Raw genomic sequence first — 17,798 nt, forward strand, 5'->3', positions numbered from 1 at the left:
CACATCTGCACAGGCTGCTCCCCTCCCCCAGCCCTGCTTTGCTGTTGCACATTTGCATGCACTCTCAGTGTAAGTGTTGCTCACCTCACTTGCAGGAACACCGTGCGTTTGGTTTGGACCTCTCTTGGCAGTGTTGTTTAGCTGCTAAAATATAGCACACACACATGCCCAAACCGGAAAAACTGAATAAGTATTTTCGCCCTAAATAAGCGAAGGTCTCACTGCGGTCCTGTAGCATCCTGTGCGTTCCCAGACTCGGTTTGTCCAGCACTGGCTTTGCTGTGAGAATCCCGCAGCGCTGTGGCGGCGGCACCTCGGCTCCGCTCCAGCCGCGCGCCGCAGCTCCCGTGGGCCCCGCAGCTCCCTTGGGCCCCGCAGCTCGCACCCGTGGGCCCCGCAGCTCGCACCCGTGGGCCCCGCAGCTCGCACCCGTGGGCCCCGCAGCTCGCACCCGTGGGCCCCGCAGCTCGCACCCGTGGGCCCCGCAGCTCGCACCCGTGGGCCCCGCAGCTCACACCCGTGGGCCCCGCAGCTCCCGTGGGCCCCGCAGCTCGCACCCGTGGGCCCCGCAGCTCGCACCCGTGGGCCCCGCAGCTCGCACCCGTGGGCCCCGCAGCTCGCGCCCATGGGCCCCATGTGTGGGAACAGGGAACATTTCGGCTGTTTTAGCAAAATTGGCATGAGGGAGAAGATGGGAGGCTGGATCTCAGTTTTCCCAGGTCACTTTGTATCCCCATTTGCTATGCAAATTAACATTACTGGTACGTCACACAGTTTGGAAACCCCTGATATAACACATTTATCTCTGTTTGCGGTTTTCCTTTTTTGTGTGTTTCTATACATGAAATGTCAGAGCAAGGGCTGTATTTTGTAATCCCCTTTTGAAGCAGTATTTTTCACCCCTGTTTGTTGGTTTAGCTTTACCAAAGGGCTGTTCATCTAAATTCAGCTGCTCTTACAGTGGCAAGAAAAAGGACACTCTGTGGAAGCCTCCTGCCCATTTGATTTGTTTGCCAAAGTCTTGGGGAGGTTTGCGCTCATTCCATCAACAGGATAGCAAAAGAGGTTGCTCTACATACTCCTCATTGCTCTAGACCTTTTTCTGTTTATACCCAAACCTCTGACTCAATGCTGTTGAAATCAGACGAGTCTCTCCCTGGCTTCAGGTTGTTGTGAATCAGTCTATAAACCTAAAACTCAAAGCTGCTTCTAGCAAATTAAAACATTTTTCCTTCATTTCCTAACAGAACTTGTGTTGTGGTTTCAGCCTGTTGTTCATCACTGGTGATCATTCCAAACATCCTATGTTAGGGTGAAGTTACCTGGTATTCAATGTTTCCTTGATTGCATTAGGTTTGACAACAATTACTGCATTTCCAAAGGGTGGCGGCGTTCCCTGTTCCCTGTTCCCTGTTCCCGCACTCTGCAATTGGCAGTGGTGGTTACAAAGAGGCGCGAACGTCACCCGGGTAGGCAGGCACCCCGGGTACTTAAGGAGGTGAGAATAAAGGCTGATCTTCTTTTGAGTGTGGACAGGAGCCAGAGGTTGGGTCGGACTCGCAGGAGGGTTTGTAAAGCCGAGGACATGTGTTTCGGAAGGCGTGCTAGGTGTATCGGTTATAAGCTGCTGGTCCTTGCCTTGCTCAGCATCGTGGCCAACATTTTGCTTTATTTTCCCAATGGTGAAACAAGATTTGCTTCAGAGCATCATCTCGGCAAATACGTGGAGTGCCTTCATGGCATTCTGGGTGGCGGCATTTTGGTAAGTAATGAGCTAGTGGTGTCTTTCAAGTTTATTTTGGAGCTACTTGGTATTACTATTTCTTTACCAGTTACGTTAATTTACTGATGAGATATCTCATCAGCAGGAATCTCGGGAGTCGTATCAAAATAACCTAGCTGTACGACTGCATGGGTGTCATTAGTTACTATTGGCTATCTGCACAGTATGTCACTTCGGGGCTGAGGAGATTAGGGAGCCCAGGTACCAGAATCCAACGCAGAGCTGGAACCAAGGCTCTCAGCAGCTCTCGGGCTGTGTAAAGGGTTAAATCTGTGAAGTTTGCAGACCACATGTTGTTCGTTCTTTATGATTTTCCAATATACTCCTGGGTGTAGAATTTATAATTGCAAACTATGGCGAAGTCCTGTTAGTGCTGACGGGGGGGATACTCTGTTTGATCAGCCCTGCTCCTCCTTGATGTGCTGAAAGCTCTGGAGTGTCAGTGACTCGTGTTTCCTATAGGCAGCTTCTGCTTAGTCACTTTGCATTTCCATCACTGGAAACTGGCTGGGAAAACTTAAAAGAGCTGGGTTTCGGTAATGAGATGTTTGCTTGAATTGGGCAAAATGATTCCAGATTTCTCCTCTAGTTAGACTGGTTTGTCACAGAGAGATGCCTGCTCTTCAATAATTAATATGTTGATGGTAGTTTGGGGTTTTTTAGCAAAATAATTGTGAGAGGTTTATCTTGTAGTCCTCATCTGGCTGACAGTGACTGCGTATTTTGCAAAGCATTCTATTTGCAGCATACAGCCTTTAATGTGTACAAAATCTTTTAAAGCTGAAGTGCTTTGAACTGCAGCAACACCACAGCAGGCTCTTCATGCACCTGAGTGCTGTGTCTACACAAAGCAGAAACAGCAACGCACCCGTGCTGGTGCTGCCGATACCAGCGGCGAGGTGCCGGCCGTGTTAAATAGAAACGAATAACGTGAGCGGGCTGCCCCCTGCTCCTGTGCCAGGAAGCACCAGCGGTGAACGCAATGTGCGTTTTGCCTGCCCGGTCTGCAGCAAACCGGAGCAGCGCGTTCTGTTGGCTCTGCACCCAGGTCCTCGTCCCCGCCGCCGTGTTCATCGGGCTGCACAGCGGCGACGGCTGCGGGTGCTGCGGCCGCGAGAGCTGCGGGAAGGGCTGCGCGGTGAGTGCGCCCCCGCGCCCCGGGACGGGCTGGTGCTGTGTTCGGAGCTCATGCCTGTGCTTGCTGTGCAGATGCTCTCCTCGGTTCTGGCAGCCTTCGTTGGGATCCTTGGCTCTGGATACTGCGTGATCATTTCAGCACTGGGCTTGTCTCACGGACCGTATTGTTATACTCACCTAGGAAGACACTGGGTCTACCCTTTCGCTGGGTCCTCTGGAGGGTAAGTTGTCTGTTCGCGAGGACGCTGTGTCTTCCCCCGGGCACACGTCTGCTTTGCTCCAGTGCCCTTCAGCAATATCCAGTAACTGTGCCCAGATCCGTCCCTAAGGTTACGCTTCTCACTCACTAAGAACTGAACAGATGGCACCAGCTACTGTACTTTAAAACCAAAGCAATGGAAATCCTCTGTCCCACAAAAAGGGATCCGGACGTGCATGTGTATAGGTAATAATATCTATATACCACATGTCCATTGACATCTCTAACATAAAGTACAAAGTTTTAGGACTTTGAGGGATTTACTAACTATGAATAGCGATTGTTATGAAATTTCTCTTAGCAATTGTGTAAGACTGTTTCGTGAGGTTTGCTTCTGTTGCTGTGTGTTGGTGTAAAACCACATTATGTCTTCATTATGGGCAATGGCACAGAACCTTTGGAACTGGAAAAGGTTTATAACAATCTCTGTACATTGCAAGGCAGGGAGGTCAAAAAGCTCCGAATTATCCCTGACTGGGGTTCTCCAGCAAACCAAGCCTGCGTAGCTGAGTTGTGTGCTATCCGCCGTTAGTCCCTACAAATGCTGCAGGCTGGCAGAGGGTTTGGGTTGGACCGTGCCGTGGTTTTACAGTGTCACTGTGGCTGGCAACCTCAGGCCGTTTCTGGCAGCAGTGTATGGCTGATGCCAGACCGGAGGCTGTTGGAGCAGTCAGAAGCCACATCAAGATCCTTTGGAGCAGTTTGAGTTGGCCCGCTCGGTTGTGTCTCTCCCAAGAGGGGACGTTCCTGCTCCCCCGCTCTGGTGGGTGCGGAAGAACGGCGCCCAGTCCTGCCGAAGGCTCACCGGTGCTGGTGTCCCCAAGGGGTGGGCGAGGAGGAGCAGCTGAGTACAGTAGCACGCTCTAAATTTGTTCCGTGTTTGGGTCTTCCAGACTAGGTGTGTGAAGGGCTGAAAGACAGCAGCACAAGAGAGGAGGTGACCCGTTCGCTTCAGACCGGTAATCGCTGTCTTTAGGACAAAGGCCCAGTCCCGGAAAGTTCTGTGGTTGTTTTGAGCAATAGCTTTGCTCCTTCAGCTGTCTTGAGCTTGTGTCACTTTAACTGGTAATAGAAGATCCTGCATTTGTAGCTTAGATATTTTTTAAAAAGGAAGACTTAACTAAAATGTATGGTTGGTAGTTCAACATGTTCTGAAACAGAGAAAACTTTGCATGGAATAAGCCATTGCATTTTCTGTTCCCAGTTAAAGTGATTATCCTCGATGCAGTTGCAGACTAGATGTAATCTGATTCTAATGCCACAGCATTAATATGCTTTCAATTGCCCTGTACAGGTACTTGTTTGAGTATAACAAGTGGTCCGAATGCCAAGAACCTCAGAACATCGTGCAGTGGAACGTCACCCTCTTTTCCATCCTGCTGGTGGTGGGTGGAATAGAGTTCATTCTGTGCTTCATCCAGATCATCAGCGGCATCGTTGGAGGGCTGTGTGGGCTGTGCTGCAGTCACGAGGAGGTAAGGCGTTTGTAGTTAGAACCGCGCTTCTCAGATGAACATGTAACACTATTGTTCTGATGCTACTGTGGAGTTGCAGCGATTTTTTAGCTACTCTTAAGCATCAACTTCTTAATAGCCCTATTGTGTTCAGCATTTTCCTGGAGTATTTGACCACATACTTTGAGCTGGTTCAGCGAAGTCAGTCTGCAGAGGGGCTGGGAAGCATTTCCCCCTATGGCGCGTGTGGTTATCAGCACTATTCAGGTGATATAATTGAAACACAAGAGTCCTGGCGTGGTCTCTGCCATCGCCTAAACCACTGTTGTGCAGTGCGGTGCAGTTTGTGGTAGGTTGCTTGTTCTAACTGTATTGCTCAAACCCTGTATTTTGCTCACAGCAGCTGACAGGCTGCTGAGAAGGTGCCGCACGTGGTGAAAACCGCAGCATCCCGGCCTTGCTCAGTAGGATTAAGAGAAGGAATCAAACCGCACGTAGCTCACAGAACCTGCAGACAGATCCAGAGGGGTTTGGAGGGGGAGGGCTTTTTTGAGTGAGGAGGAGGAATTTCCTCCAGATTTCTTCAGCCTTGTTGAACAGTTGGAACGTGTTGTTCAAATCAGTATCGCAGCAGTAATGTTGGAATTGCAATGACTTAAGGTATGAACCAGATATGATTTATACAATACACACATGATGGCTAAGAATGTGCTTCACACTTTTAACTGACATAGTTGAATGTCGGGTTCTTTCAAAGCTCCTACTGTCTTCTCTTTCCTCTCCACGCTGTCGCTGCAGAGTGAGCCATGCTGTGCTTGTCTAACTGGTTCCAGGGTAATTGTAGCTCTTACAGTTGGATACAGTAGTACCGTTCTTCCCATTAATGTGTGTTTGTTTCTTTTTGTTCCCCCCACAGACATATGTTTGCTAGAAACCTGACAATGTGTTGGCGTCCGTGCACGCGTGTGGTGCGTTGAGACTTCTGTGGTTTGGTCTTTATATTGCATGCATACTCAAATGCGTATTGTTTGTTGTCGAACTGTTTTGCTGCCATCGGCGCAGCTGACGTGGGGCCAGCCTGTGCTCTTGGAGTCACGTGCAGGTTTCCTCTGATCCACCTGTATCCATTCTTTGGTTCGTTTCATCTTAGCACAGGCAACTGCCTGAACATCCTGAACATCTCACTAAAGATGCTTTTATTTTCCCGTCTACTGACAGAACAGCTTTGTACTTTAGGCTGTTTTCCCAGTAAAGTTGCACTTTCATTCTGATGTTGGTATTAACAGAAACCCAATGTAGTTTGGCCTGGGTATAAATGGAAACTCAGCTGGAGCAAAACCAAAGCACCAGTAAAATGGGGGTGATTGCTGGCAGGTACATGCACTTCACCTTTTCAGGATTTTTCTGAACTTCTCCTGTATTCCGCAAATAAAGATTTGTATTAAAAATACCCACAGGTGTCAGTGACTCTTTCGCTACCCGTGCTGAAACACTGCTTTCCTGGTCCTAGAGTAAGGGACAGTGGCGGCACGAGGACACGGACACAGAGCGGCCGAGCGGTACCTGTCTCTGGTCTCCGGCAGGGCGGGGGGACCGGCCGCGCCGCCCGCTGCAGATCACTGTGCTGGCGCTGGGCGGCCGGTGCTGGCGCCCCCTCCGGGACCGACGGCTCCCGTGGTGGAGCCACAGCTCGTGTCCCCGCGGGGCCTCCCCTCCCGCTGCGTACTCAGGGTCCGGGGGCAGAGCAGTGGGGCTGGGTCCTGTTTCTCGTCACTCAGCCGACCGCGGGGTGCAGCAGTGTTCAGAAAACACAGTGCGGATTTGGGTCAGCGGTGACGGGTTAATCTGACACGTTCGACTTCGCCGGTAAGCAACCTGGCGGCAGCACTCTGGTGCTGTGCAGGAGCTTGTGAAGTGTGCCTTGTAGCTTATTACAGTGAATATGTAGTCCCAAGGTAAAGGAAATCTGAACGATGCGCTGCCAAGAGCAGTGCTGGCAAGGGCAGTGCCTGCTGGCACCATGGCACCAAATGAAAAACAGAATGTGACATGCCATTTATTTGAAAGAAGTTGGGCTGATTACCACGATTGTTCAGTTTTGGAATCTAGCAGTTAATGTTATCTTTGAAAACAGGCAAGTTAGTTTCTGTTTATGGGAGAAGGAATTTCCCATGGGTGTCAGCGCACACTCAGTACGGTTTGTAACTGGGGGGCAGACCTTGGGGTGTATCTGGGGCTGTCCTCACTGCCAAGGCTGCCCAGTAAAACACACACCTGAAAAGAATAAATGAACCATGAGAACAGAGTTGCGCACACAGCCACAGCAACAAAACAACTCTCAGATGAGAAAGTTTGTGCTCAGAATCTCGGAGTATCTGCTGCTTGCCATGCCATTTCTTCATACAGAAATGCATGCAACTGTTACACCCGAGGGCCGTCTTCAATGCTGTTTCTGCTTGTTTTGTGTATCCCTGTCGTGCCCTGCTGTGGGAGGGAGGAGGAGAAGAGGGTCTCAATGAAATATAATTCCTGCACAACTTAGATTATTGTGTTTTTTGCCTTTTTGCATGAGTAATTGACACTTGTCTTTCTGCTGTGCACAACTAAAGAACTGAAACCATTTCAATGGACAGCATGATCAGGCTAGAGTTTAGAATTAAAACTGTAGCTCAGATCCACGTGGCACTAATGCACAGCATTACTACTCACTGTTGGTGTTGTCCTTTTGAAAAAGGCCATTAGAATTCCTTTGCCACCTGATGCATGAGGCGGTGTTCTGGGAGTTCATGAGCTGCGTCTTGGAGAGGCAGCTGGTTTAGGTCAAACTCGGCAGAGCAGTTACTCGTCCAGGGTAAACTGGCCTTTTCGGTAATGGGCTCGGCACCGGCTCACGGGTATTGACAGCAACGGGAAAGCCGTTCTTGCAACATTTGGGAGGAGAGTTGAGAAACTGGATGCCAGCCTTGCCTCATACTGAGCATCAAATGGATACAGTGAGCCAGAAAAATCCAGCACCTCGATTTTATATTTGCAGAGCTCAGTTTAAATACAAAACAAGTCTGTTCTGCGTACAGCAGTCTGCATCATGAAACTGCTTCAGGTGTCATTTTCCAAGTAAGTTCCTTCTAATTGGAACAGATTGCCGTGGGGAGTAGCAGCAAACCTGATTCTAAACTAAGCTGCTCTCGAGTCATTTTGGCCTTTGCTTTTAGAAAAAAATGTTTCAGCTTATAACATGATCTCTGAGTTTTGTAATAAAATATCAGTCCTGGGGATGTTATGTGCCTGCTTTTAATTGAGCTGTTTGCTCTGACCCGTAACCAGCGTGGATGTGGGTTCCGTCCGCCCTTCTGAGCCTGCAAAGGGAAGTTCGCCACTGATTCTGATTTGAAGGAGGCCTGGAAAAAGTGTCTGTAGTGACCGGGGAGGAGAGCAGGAAGTGCGGGGATCCTCACAGCACAGTCTGAGGACTCCAGCACAAACCCCCTGAGGGAAAGAAGGCGAGCGGGGAACGGGAGTGTCACTGCAGAGATGGCTCGAAAAATGGAGTAATTGCAGGAGGGCCACCATGCCCATTTCCTTGAGTGATCTCATTCGAAGAAATAGGAAGGAATTACTTACAACATGCAACCCAAACAGCTTTTATGAGATTGTGAGAGAAGCCGCATGTGTGCAGAGGCTAAAACAGCTCATGAGGAAACAGAAGTAAAATGTGCCGTGACATCAGTGCTTCCAAAACAGCCTTGCTGCTTTCCATGGGGTCCCAGTGTTTTGTCCTCTGACTACAGCTTTCCTGTTGAGCAAACCGTAGGCTCAGGTTTGGGTCACTTGCCTGGTAACTCACAGGGCCTGGTGGAGCTGGGAGCTCTGGGGTGCTGCGGCGGTCGGTCGGTTGCTTGGGGAACAACGACACGTGAAAACGGGAAAGTGGCTCTGGCTCCGCACAGCGCGAACAGCCGGCATTCCAAAACCAGCCAGACCCCGTGTCCCGTGCAAGGTCTCGTGTACTTAGGTGGGATCTGCAGCTGCGCATACCCAGCTGTGAGCACAGGGTAAAACAGCTGGAGAAAGAGCAGGACTTAGTGCATGAAACGGTTTGGTCGTGTAACGCTGCAGAGTATTTAATTACAAGGGGTAACGATGAGTCTGCCAGGCAGTTTGTAACTGGTGTTATTTGGGCCTCTGTGCTCCCTGCAGAGCGGCTGAGCTCAGCCCGGGGTTTTGTGCTGGGGTTTCTGTGTTTTCGGGGTTCACAGCTGCCGAGCTCTGCCGCTGGTTCTCCGCGGTGCGAGTGGCGCGTGGGCTGCGCAGAGGCAGGGCCTGTTTGCCGTGGGGCAGAAAACCGCGTGGGCTGCCGTGGGGCCGAGCAGCCTGCCCGGCCAGGAGCCCTCGCCCGGGAGGCCGTAGGAAGCGATCGCTGGGGTTCCTTCCGCAGTCTGACTTCCAGACATATTTCATTTGGCAGATCACACGGGAGGATCTTCCAGAAGGGAAACTGCTGCTTAAAGACGTATGCTTAGGAAGGACAATGAGTTTAGACAGGACTATTAATCTGTTATTCTGCTGACTGTAAGCGCTTCTCTGCCTCTGGAATCACATCCCAGTCACCTGCTTCCTGTGAATATGAAATGACTGAATCAAACCGAGGAGGCCAAAACACTTTTGGTATTTAAAACCTTGTAATCTTTTGTTAGCCCAGGAGAGCAAAACTTCCGAAGTTCTCGAGCGATGGCTTTGGAGACGTGTGGAAGCTGCCTGAGCTGTTTGCTGATCCCTCTGGCGCTTTGGAGCATCGTTGTTAACATCCTGCTGTACTTCCCTAACGGGAGAGCCGGGCACCAGCTGCCCGGCTACGTGTGGCACTTCGAGGGGATCTGTTTCTCGGGGGTCATGGTAAGTACTGATTCCACGGTGTCTTAATGAATTGCTTTCTGCTGCCGATAATACCGGGTTACTGTGCAGCAACATAACTGTGCTTTTAAAGCAAATACGGATTACTTTGGAAAAACCACTGCAGGCTGAAATACTCGATTAAACTGAAAAAGTGTGAATATACTGAATTACATCTACGTATGCTGCTCGATTTCATGTAAGTGGTTTCGCAGGGTTGATTTTTATGTTTTTCTGCTGGCTTTTGTTTATGTGTGATTGACCCTTGTGTTACGGCTTCCCGTGGCTGTTGGGCTGTGCTTAGGAGCTGTGTGCAGTGCAGTGCGGTGCTTGGAGGGCTGGGTGCCATTCGCGGCGCATCGAGTGCCGCTGTCCTTAGGCAGATGCAGAAGCTGCTCTCACTGTGACCGGCATGGGAGGGTTTTCTCCATGGCGTTTGTAGCACGCTTGCCTGCCCTGGTAAACTGCCTCGGTGCTGCTCACCAAGAGCTGCAGCCTCAGGACTGCGAGCGCCTGTGAGCGAAGTGCACGCACACGGTCGGGATTCTAAAAGGTCTCTGCATAAGCAAGGTGGTTTTATGAAGGTGCTGAGCTGGGAGAGTTATTAAAACGTGAGGCATTCTTTTGAAATAGTGTATTCTTCCTAAAGCAGAAGAAAAACCTGATCTTTTATGGCGGAGGAAAAACTATTGGGCAGAGAATTTGAACAGAAAAGCATAATTGAAAAATTGAGAAAAGTTAACTGCAACAATGACATTCTTAATTTGAGGCATTTTTAGCCTTAATATCGTTATTTATTAAAAACACCCATATTACCCTGTTACAAACAGGGCAGCAGCATGAGAGGGGATAGTGCTGTGATTCAGAAATATCCCCTTTTCGCTTTTCCCCTCTCAAACCAGTGCCCATGAGGGGCGGCTTCTGGGTCTGGAGCCCAAGTCCTGTTTATCAAAATGGTTCTGGTCTCAGGTTTAACCCAATAGTCTGAGAGGAACAGTATGGATGCTCGACAGAGAAAGGGAATGAAAGGCCGGGTGAATTTAAGGAAAACTTGTACAACTGATTTTCCATGGGGTAACCGTGTTGGTAAGGAAGGCGATTCCCTGGTCCTTGTTGAACTGGTGTGGGGTTCCAGTAACAGATCCTCCCTTTCTCTGGCATCGATTCTTCTGCTCGTGGGCCGGGTTTATCTCCCCGCGGCGCTGGCGCAGCCGTGTCCGTGCGGGTAACTCTGCTCCTGTCTTTCCAGCGCAGGAGACAAGCACGGTGGTGGCCTCACCAAAGCGGTTCCGTTCCATGCAGAAATTGCGCTTTCCTGTTGAGCAGCTTTAAAATCTCGGCTGAGCAAACAGATCGTGTCCCTGCCTTCCACTGCGAAGGAGCCTTGGCTTAACATCTGCAGCCATTTCACTGACCTTGTTATGTCCCGTTACAGATCCTTCTGCTGGCAGTAATTCTGATCACACTGGAGCGTAGCGTGTTCTATCGGTGCTGTGAGAGCGAGAGCTGTAACAAAACCTACAGGGTGAGTCTGGTCTGGTTTTGTGCGTCTCTGCAGCGTTTGTTCAGGCGCCTTCCTGTGTTTGCCGCGCATCCCCCTGCCCTCCCGCTGCCCGAGCCCCTTCCCTCCGCACACAGGACCCCGGCTCCCGCCGCCCGAGCCCCTTCCCTCCGCACACAGGACCCCGGCTCCCGCCGCCCGAGCCCCTTCCCTCCGCACACAGGACCCCGGCTCCCGCCGCCCGAGCCCCTTCCCTCCGCACACAGGACCCCGGCTCCCACTGCCCGAGCCCCTTCCCTCCGCACACAGGACCCCGGCTCCCGCCGCCCGAGCCCCTTCCCTCCGCACACAGGACCCCGGCTCCCACCGCCCGAGCCCCTTCCCTCCGCACACAGGACCCCGGCTCCCGCCGCCCGAGCCCCTTCCCTCCGCACACAGGACCCCGGCTCCCGCCGCCCGAGCCCCTTCCCTCCGCACACAGGACCCCGGCTCTCACCGCCTGAGCCCCTTCCCTCCGCACACAGGACCCCGGCTCCCGCCGCCCGAGCCCCTTCCCTCCGCACACAGGACCCCGGCTCCCCCGCCCGAGCCCCTTCCCTCCGCACACAGGACCCCGGCTCCGCGAGGGGTCCCACAATGTGAGCTTCTTCCTTCTGATGGAAGAAAAATGGGCAAGCAAACAAACAATGCTTGTGAAATAACATAAGGATGTAGAGAGCTTGAGAGTTTCACTGAAATGTCCCAGCTAAATAGCTTCATTCCTTTGCTTTTATTATTTGGAAGTTACGTTCTCCAGAACGACTCAATATATGCTGTCTGGGATGCAAGCATATTTAATGCATTGTTGTCTTCTAGCACTTTGCAAAAATGCAAGTTTACCAAAAAATCCCCAAACAATACTTAGCTGAGAGTTGTGAAACTGTCTTAAACTCTTTATTTTGTATGTGTCTGCTCACTATTCTTCAACCAGTGCTTTTCTTTCTGAATATTGGAGACTGGGACAACCAGTGTGCGGTTCAGCCCCAGGGAAGCCGCTGGTCCGCGTTTGCTTGCCGCGGGCACCGTCCTCACTCGGCGCTGGTTTTCTCCCCTCAGAGCTTCATTTCGATCGTGCTGGCCCTGCTCGGAGCCGCTTTCTCTGGATACAGTTGCATCGTTTTCACCTGGGGGCTGATCCAGGGCCCCTTCTGCAACTCCTCAGGTGGATGGGATTACATCTTCAAGGACACTGCTGGGGGGTAAGAAGCAGCACTGTAGCTCCTGGGAGCAGCTGTTCATCAAAGCGATGGTCAGAGTTCTCTCAGCGTTTCACACAGAGTGCCTCAGTCTCTTAAACGTGAGATCTAGATTGGCAAGTGAAGTTTTTCACCTTCTTGAATGAGCACCAGAATCCTCAAATAAGGTATTTTCCTTCTTGTAAGAAATACTGAATATACGAATCTTGGTACTGATCAGACCTGGAGGTCCATCTGGCCAAGTGTCCTTTCTCTGGTGCTCACAGTCACGTGTGTGGTAAAGAATATAAGAGTAGAGTGAGTGTGGATAGATACTTTCTCAAAATATTCTCTCAAGTTCCTTCAAGGTTTTGATTCAAAGATTATAGACGAAGTTTTATATTAAATAGCTCATTAGGTTTCTCTTTGACTCCTAAAGTCAAAGGAGCCCATGTTTCAATCACTGGTAGTTCTTGCATAGTCACTGGATCCCACCAAACCCCAAAGCGAGGTGCACCAAGTGTGGTTTGATTAGAGCTGTGACCTGGCTGCTTCCACGAGGTTTTACATTCTCACTTTAAAAGATCAAGGTCTTATAGGACTCGAATATTTCAGGTCACATAATGCCCAGCTCCTCCAGCTGCGTTTTAACGCAAACTGTTGAATTTGTCAGAGGATCACAAAGAAGCTCGTTCAGCACCCAACAGGAACAGTCCTGAACGGCTGGCTTCCCCGACTGAAGTCGGCTTTATTTCACCACCGAAGCGCACCCTGCAATCCCCGCTGCGTGTCGCCAGCACTACTGTGGAGATACAAGCGAGGGGTTTAGTTCAGAGTAAAGGGCCAGGTGCTGAGTAACTCTCCAGGTTTGGCTCAGGGCATTTCAGTTATGAATGATTAGAAGAAAAGCAACTGGTACTGAGCAGGTTTGTCTCCCAAAGGTTCTCGCAGTTAACCCCAGGCCATGGTGTGTCTCACAGGTCAAAGGACCCACCAGGTGCACGTGGTTTGATCCTCAGGGACGGAAGCCACAGCTGTAGGACAGCTGGGGGCGCCCACAGCGGCGCTTACCCCAGCTCTGCCTGCACCGGTTGGGCCGGCGGCATTGGGGTGTTTCTGCTCTGTGCACAGACTTCACCTGAAGGTGAATTTAAATCAATAAAACGAAGATTCCCTTTTGGAACTTGGCTTCTGCCATTTGGAAAAGTGGCAGAGTCGTTCTAATACGTGCGTGTCTAGCAGAGACACAAGTGAGGCAGATACACCTGAGCAAAAGGAGCCTGCACCCCGCTGGGTTTGACCCGCCGTGCGGGAGCTGTGCTGGCGTGGTGGAAGGCTGGGCGCTGGCTCCTCAACCTGAAGCGCAGAAAGCCCAGTATGTTTTTTCCTACGTATTATTGGTTAAAAATGTGTATTTAAACTGAATTGCACCCACCACATTTACTTTGCATTACTGTTTCTGCAATAGGTACCTCACCGATTACTCTGCTTGGTCTCGGTGCACAGAACCTGCTAACGTGGTGGCGTGGAACATCAGCTTCGTCTCGGTTCTGATAGCTCTCAGTGGACTGCAGCTGATCATCTGTTTTCTCAAGGTGGCTGCTGAGTTGAAACGGACGCTCTGTGGCACCTATTCTGTTTTTGTCCAGGTAACAAACTGTCTGAGGTCATTTCTTCACCATCCCTTTGGCTTCAGCAAGTTCTCTTGGTTGAGGACCTGATGTTTTTGGTTGAACAACTTTCATATTGACTTGAGTTGAGGAAAAAAAAAAGGCAATTACTTCATTTTTTATTTATTTGCAGGCCAGGATTCTCTGAAAATGGCAGGGAAATCTTCACTACCCTTCTCCACTCCGGAACAGGAGAGAAATTGCCTCTCCGGCAGTCACGATGGTAGATTCGGGTGCTGCAAAGGCAGATAACCCTTGTCTTAAACCTTGTTGCCTCTCTGTTCTGGATGAAGTTATTCGAACTATTTGACACCTACATTTTCCTAGTTGTTTTCTCCCCTGTCTGGTTGTCCCCGGCAGTGACTCTTTGTTTTTTGTACCCTCCAGCTTGTTCTCACAATAGGGAGGTTTGAATATCATGGAACTGCTTTTATATTGAAATCATCTTTGTTTGAATAAATTGCTGTAACACTGCTGCAGAACTGCTTCTCTGTTCCCCTCTCTTTGTTCAGAACACAGGAATACTGCTCTGAAAGGGCCCGGTTCACAGCCCGGTGCACCAGGTGTCGCTCCCTGGAGAGTCAGCGCCCTGGATTTCCGGATGAACCGCGGTGGCAGCCGCCCGGGGTGGCCGGGGGGGCAGCCGGTCCCGCTGGGGCAGCAGCTCTGGCTGCACGGAGCAGTCACTGCAGGGCCGACACGGGCCTGGGCCTGGGCCTGGGCCTGGGCAGCCGGTCCCGCTGGGGCAGCAGCTCTGGCTGCACGGAGCAGTCACTGCAGGGCCAACACGGGCCTGGGCCTGGGCCTGGGCCTGGGCAGCCGGTCCCGCTGGGGCAGCAGCTCTGGCTGCACGGAGCAGTCACTGCAGGGCCAACACGGGCCTGGGCCTGGGCCTGGGTCTGGGCCTGGGCAGCCGGTCCCGCTGGGGCAGCAGCTCTGGCTGCATGGAGCAGTCACTGCAGGGCCAACACGGGCCTGGGCCTGGGCCTGGGCCTGGGCAGCTGGTCCCGCTGGGGCGGCAGCTCTGGCTGCACGGAGCAGTCACTGCAGGGCCAACACGGCTCCCTGCAGCGAGGCTCTAGGAGGGCGCCTGGGCCTGACCGCGAGGTTGGATGCACAGCTCTGAAACCAGCCATCCTAATCAGTACACAGCAATAGCTGCCCTGCGGTTCTTTGTATTTTATAGTCAGAGGCACACTTTGGGTTTTTTTGATCAAATATTATGTGACTTGAGGGAATATATGAGGGAACCTTGTGAGCACCCAGTGCTCTTCTTAGTTAACTCTTCTAAATGCCCTGACCTTACTGCAATGGAAAACTAACATTCTTGACAGTAATGATCAAACAAAAAGAATAATATGTTTAAAATCAGCAGCTAAAAAGTATTTTTAATTCCCCGAAGAGTTATTATTTAATTCCCGGAGGAAATTCAGGGATCCACAATAAAGTGGACTTGGGGGTCATTTGCAGATGCGTGGGCAACATCTGGCTGCGTTCAGCACTGTGGTTTTAAGGTAAGCATGTACAGCCTCGCGGTGATGCACGCGTGCCTGTTCCATCAGAGCTGCGAGGTCCAGCTGCACCGACATTGCTATTGACACTGCTGGGGTATCCTGCAAAGGACGCAGTGAGTGCCAGCAGTGTGCAAGATATTGAGAAAAAAACAGAGTGTATCAGTCACTGAATTCTGTTTCAAGACAATATTGAGATTTTTGGCTATATATTCGTTTATCAGATTGTTTCGAAAAGCTGACTTCTTCCTGCAGGATTTGAAGAGTGCATCTAAAGTGTTATTGCTTAGTTTCTATGGTAACTTCCAGATAGGGCACACGTGTGCTGTACCAGACGCTCTTTCCGCTGAACCGCTGACCTCATCCGCGGCAAAGGAAAGAAATCCCTGTTGGGAGCATGGGGCACCAGCCCGGGGAACTCCAGGATTTCATCACCGCGCCGGGCAGGTTTCCAAAACTTGCCTGTGGCCACAGTCGTTCAGACAGAAGCAGAATCCTCCATCTAATGCAGATGTGTAGAAGCTTCCAAAAGGTAAAATTATGAACCTCAGTATTCTGACAGTGCCTGAATTTCTTTATATGAATGGTGAATAAAATGGGTAACTTATCTGTATACCACAATCCTGGTGAATAAGGTTTAGATTTGTATGTTATTAAAGAAAAACCTGTCATACTTTAGTTATGTTCTGAATCTCAGTCTTCATTCCAAGATAATAATAATTTTCCTGACCATTAAGAACACAACTTCAAAGAAGATTGTGGTTATTACAGATATTTCAAGTTGCCCTTAATTAAAATCGTCATTCAGAATTAATGTGCCTGTGTCAGTGCACAGAGGACAGAAGAGGGTTTTTTTAAGAATTTTCAAGTGACTGTATGCTCAAAAATCAAAAAGGCAATTGCGAACTTCAGGGGCTTTTTAATGCCCTGTGTTTAAGGTCCAATTTTGTTCTTGTTTTTTCAGTGAAACTAGCAGTTACAAAATGTTTACAGAACCCGAATAAAGCAAAAGTATAGCTTTCTGCACTGGGTAGTACGTTTAGATAACGGTAGCAGCCAAGATTATCTTGAGCTTTACACGTCTATTGTGCTTCTAATCATTGAAGAATGTGGCTTATCCTGTCTGGCAGTGGGCTGGGAGGAAGATACCACATTGGGTCAATACTGAAACTGCTTGGACACGAGATGCAAACATCCTGCCCCTCCATCCCTCCTTCCTATCTCCAGCTGTGTGCGCTGGTGTGAAACTGCACTTCCAGGGGGCCTGTGGTGGGTCAGCAGAGCCTCTCCACACACACATCAGTGTGTGAGCTCTGCTGTGACCCCATGTCCTCACACCCCACATCCCGTGTCACACCAGGGGCAGAGCACCGGGCACTGGGAAACAGCAGAGTCTGCACCGTGCTGGGGTGCAGGAACAGCAGAGTCTGCCCTGAGCTGGGGTGCAGGGAGCAGCAGGGTCTGCCCTGAGCTGGGGTGCAGGAACAGCAGAGTCTGCCCCACCTGGTCCTGAGCTGGGGTGCAGGAACAGCAGAGTTTGTCCTGAGCTGGGGTGCAGGAACAGCAGAGTCTGCCCCGCCTGGTCCTGAGCTGGGGTGCAGGAACAGCAGAGTTTGTCCTGAGCTGGGGTGCAGGAACAGCAGAGTTTGTCCTGAGCTGGGGTGCAGGAACAGCAGAGTTTGTCCTGAGCTGGGGTGCAGGAACAGCAGAGTTTGTCCTGAGCTGGGGTGCAGGAACAGCAGAGTTTGTCCTGAGCTGGGGTGCAGGAACAGCAGAGTCTGCCCCGCCTGGTCCTGAGCTGGGGTGCAGGAACAGCAGAGTTTGTCCTGAGCTGGGGTGCAGGAACAGCAGAGTTTGTCCTGAGCTGGGGTGCAGGAACAGCAGAGTCAATCCTGAGCTGGGGTGCAGGAACAGCAGTCTCTGCCCCGCCGGGCCCTGCGCTCGGGTCTGTCCCCGCAGCAGCAGATGCCCGGAGCAAACGGGTGTCACTTGGAGCCTGTCACAGGGCACTGTGCTCTTGTGCCACACTTCACAAATTGTTTTCTCTGTAGTATGCAAGCCATAGAGTGATAAAGGTAGTGAATAATGTAATTAAGCTTAAGTCTGTAAATCCATTTAAATACAGAGGACTGTCATTTCAGGTAGAGAATTTACAGTCTGCTAATGGTCTGAATGGTAATTTGCAGGATACAAGCTTGGCAGAAATTTAAAAATTCTCTTTGAAGATTATCTGAACTGACGAGGTTACCAGAATCGTTTGTTTACTTCTGACACACAGAGACATTGTGCAACATTTCATTGTGTTCACCAAAGCAAACAGGAGCCTGAGAGGGGAGGTGAGGAGGGGGGGAGGTGAGGGGGGGAGGTGGGGGAGACAAG

The 17,798-nt window shown here is 50.8% G+C and overlaps 2 protein-coding genes across 4 annotated transcripts; both read left to right on the forward strand.

Moving 5' to 3' along the window:
* Positions 1-573: 573 nt before the first annotated feature.
* LOC136105366 (transmembrane 4 L6 family member 1-like) lies at positions 574-6,043 on the forward strand. Its single transcript, XM_065845101.2, has 5 exons — positions 574-1,762; positions 2,832-2,921; positions 2,993-3,141; positions 4,474-4,654; positions 5,550-6,043. The coding sequence occupies exons 1-5, from the start codon at positions 1,586-1,588 to the stop codon at positions 5,562-5,564; spliced, it is 612 nt and encodes a 203-aa protein (XP_065701173.1). The 5' UTR covers positions 574-1,585; the 3' UTR covers positions 5,565-6,043.
* On the forward strand, positions 4,636-14,390 carry TM4SF18 (transmembrane 4 L six family member 18). Of its 3 annotated transcripts, none has more exons than XM_065845099.2 (6): positions 4,636-4,654; positions 9,328-9,526; positions 10,959-11,048; positions 12,120-12,262; positions 13,707-13,887; positions 14,042-14,390. In XM_065845099.2, the coding sequence occupies exons 2-6, from the start codon at positions 9,362-9,364 to the stop codon at positions 14,054-14,056; spliced, it is 594 nt and encodes a 197-aa protein (XP_065701171.1). In that variant the 5' UTR covers positions 4,636-4,654; positions 9,328-9,361; the 3' UTR covers positions 14,057-14,390. The 3 variants fall into 3 exon arrangements, with proteins under 3 accessions (XP_065701171.1, XP_071668895.1, XP_065701172.1); XM_071812794.1 differs by lacking the exon at positions 4,636-4,654 and adding an exon at positions 8,183-8,450; XM_065845100.2 differs by lacking the exon at positions 4,636-4,654 and adding an exon at positions 9,044-9,202.
* Positions 14,391-17,798: the final 3,408 nt, after the last annotated feature.

The sequence above is a fragment of the Patagioenas fasciata genome, chromosome 9 (genome assembly GCF_037038585.1).
Source record: "Patagioenas fasciata isolate bPatFas1 chromosome 9, bPatFas1.hap1, whole genome shotgun sequence".
Lineage (NCBI taxonomy): Eukaryota > Metazoa > Chordata > Aves > Columbiformes > Columbidae > Patagioenas > Patagioenas fasciata.

Excerpts from the sequence above, each read along its gene's own strand:
- LOC136105366 (XM_065845101.2), top strand. The coding sequence starts at position 1,586 with ATGTGTTTCGGAAGGCGTGCTAGGTGTATCGGTTATAAGCTGCTGGTC. Across the intron at positions 2,922-2,992 it reads GCTGCGGGAAGGGCTGCGCG|ATGCTCTCCTCGGTTCTGGC; the intron begins GTGAGTGCGCCC and ends CTTGCTGTGCAG. Across the intron at positions 3,142-4,473 it reads TTCGCTGGGTCCTCTGGAGG|GTACTTGTTTGAGTATAACA; the intron begins GTAAGTTGTCTG and ends TGCCCTGTACAG.
- TM4SF18 (XM_065845099.2), top strand. The coding sequence starts at position 9,362 with ATGGCTTTGGAGACGTGTGGAAGCTGCCTGAGCTGTTTGCTGATCCCT. Across the intron at positions 9,527-10,958 it reads TCTGTTTCTCGGGGGTCATG|ATCCTTCTGCTGGCAGTAAT; the intron begins GTAAGTACTGAT and ends GTCCCGTTACAG. Across the intron at positions 12,263-13,706 it reads TTCAAGGACACTGCTGGGGG|GTACCTCACCGATTACTCTG; the intron begins GTAAGAAGCAGC and ends TTTCTGCAATAG.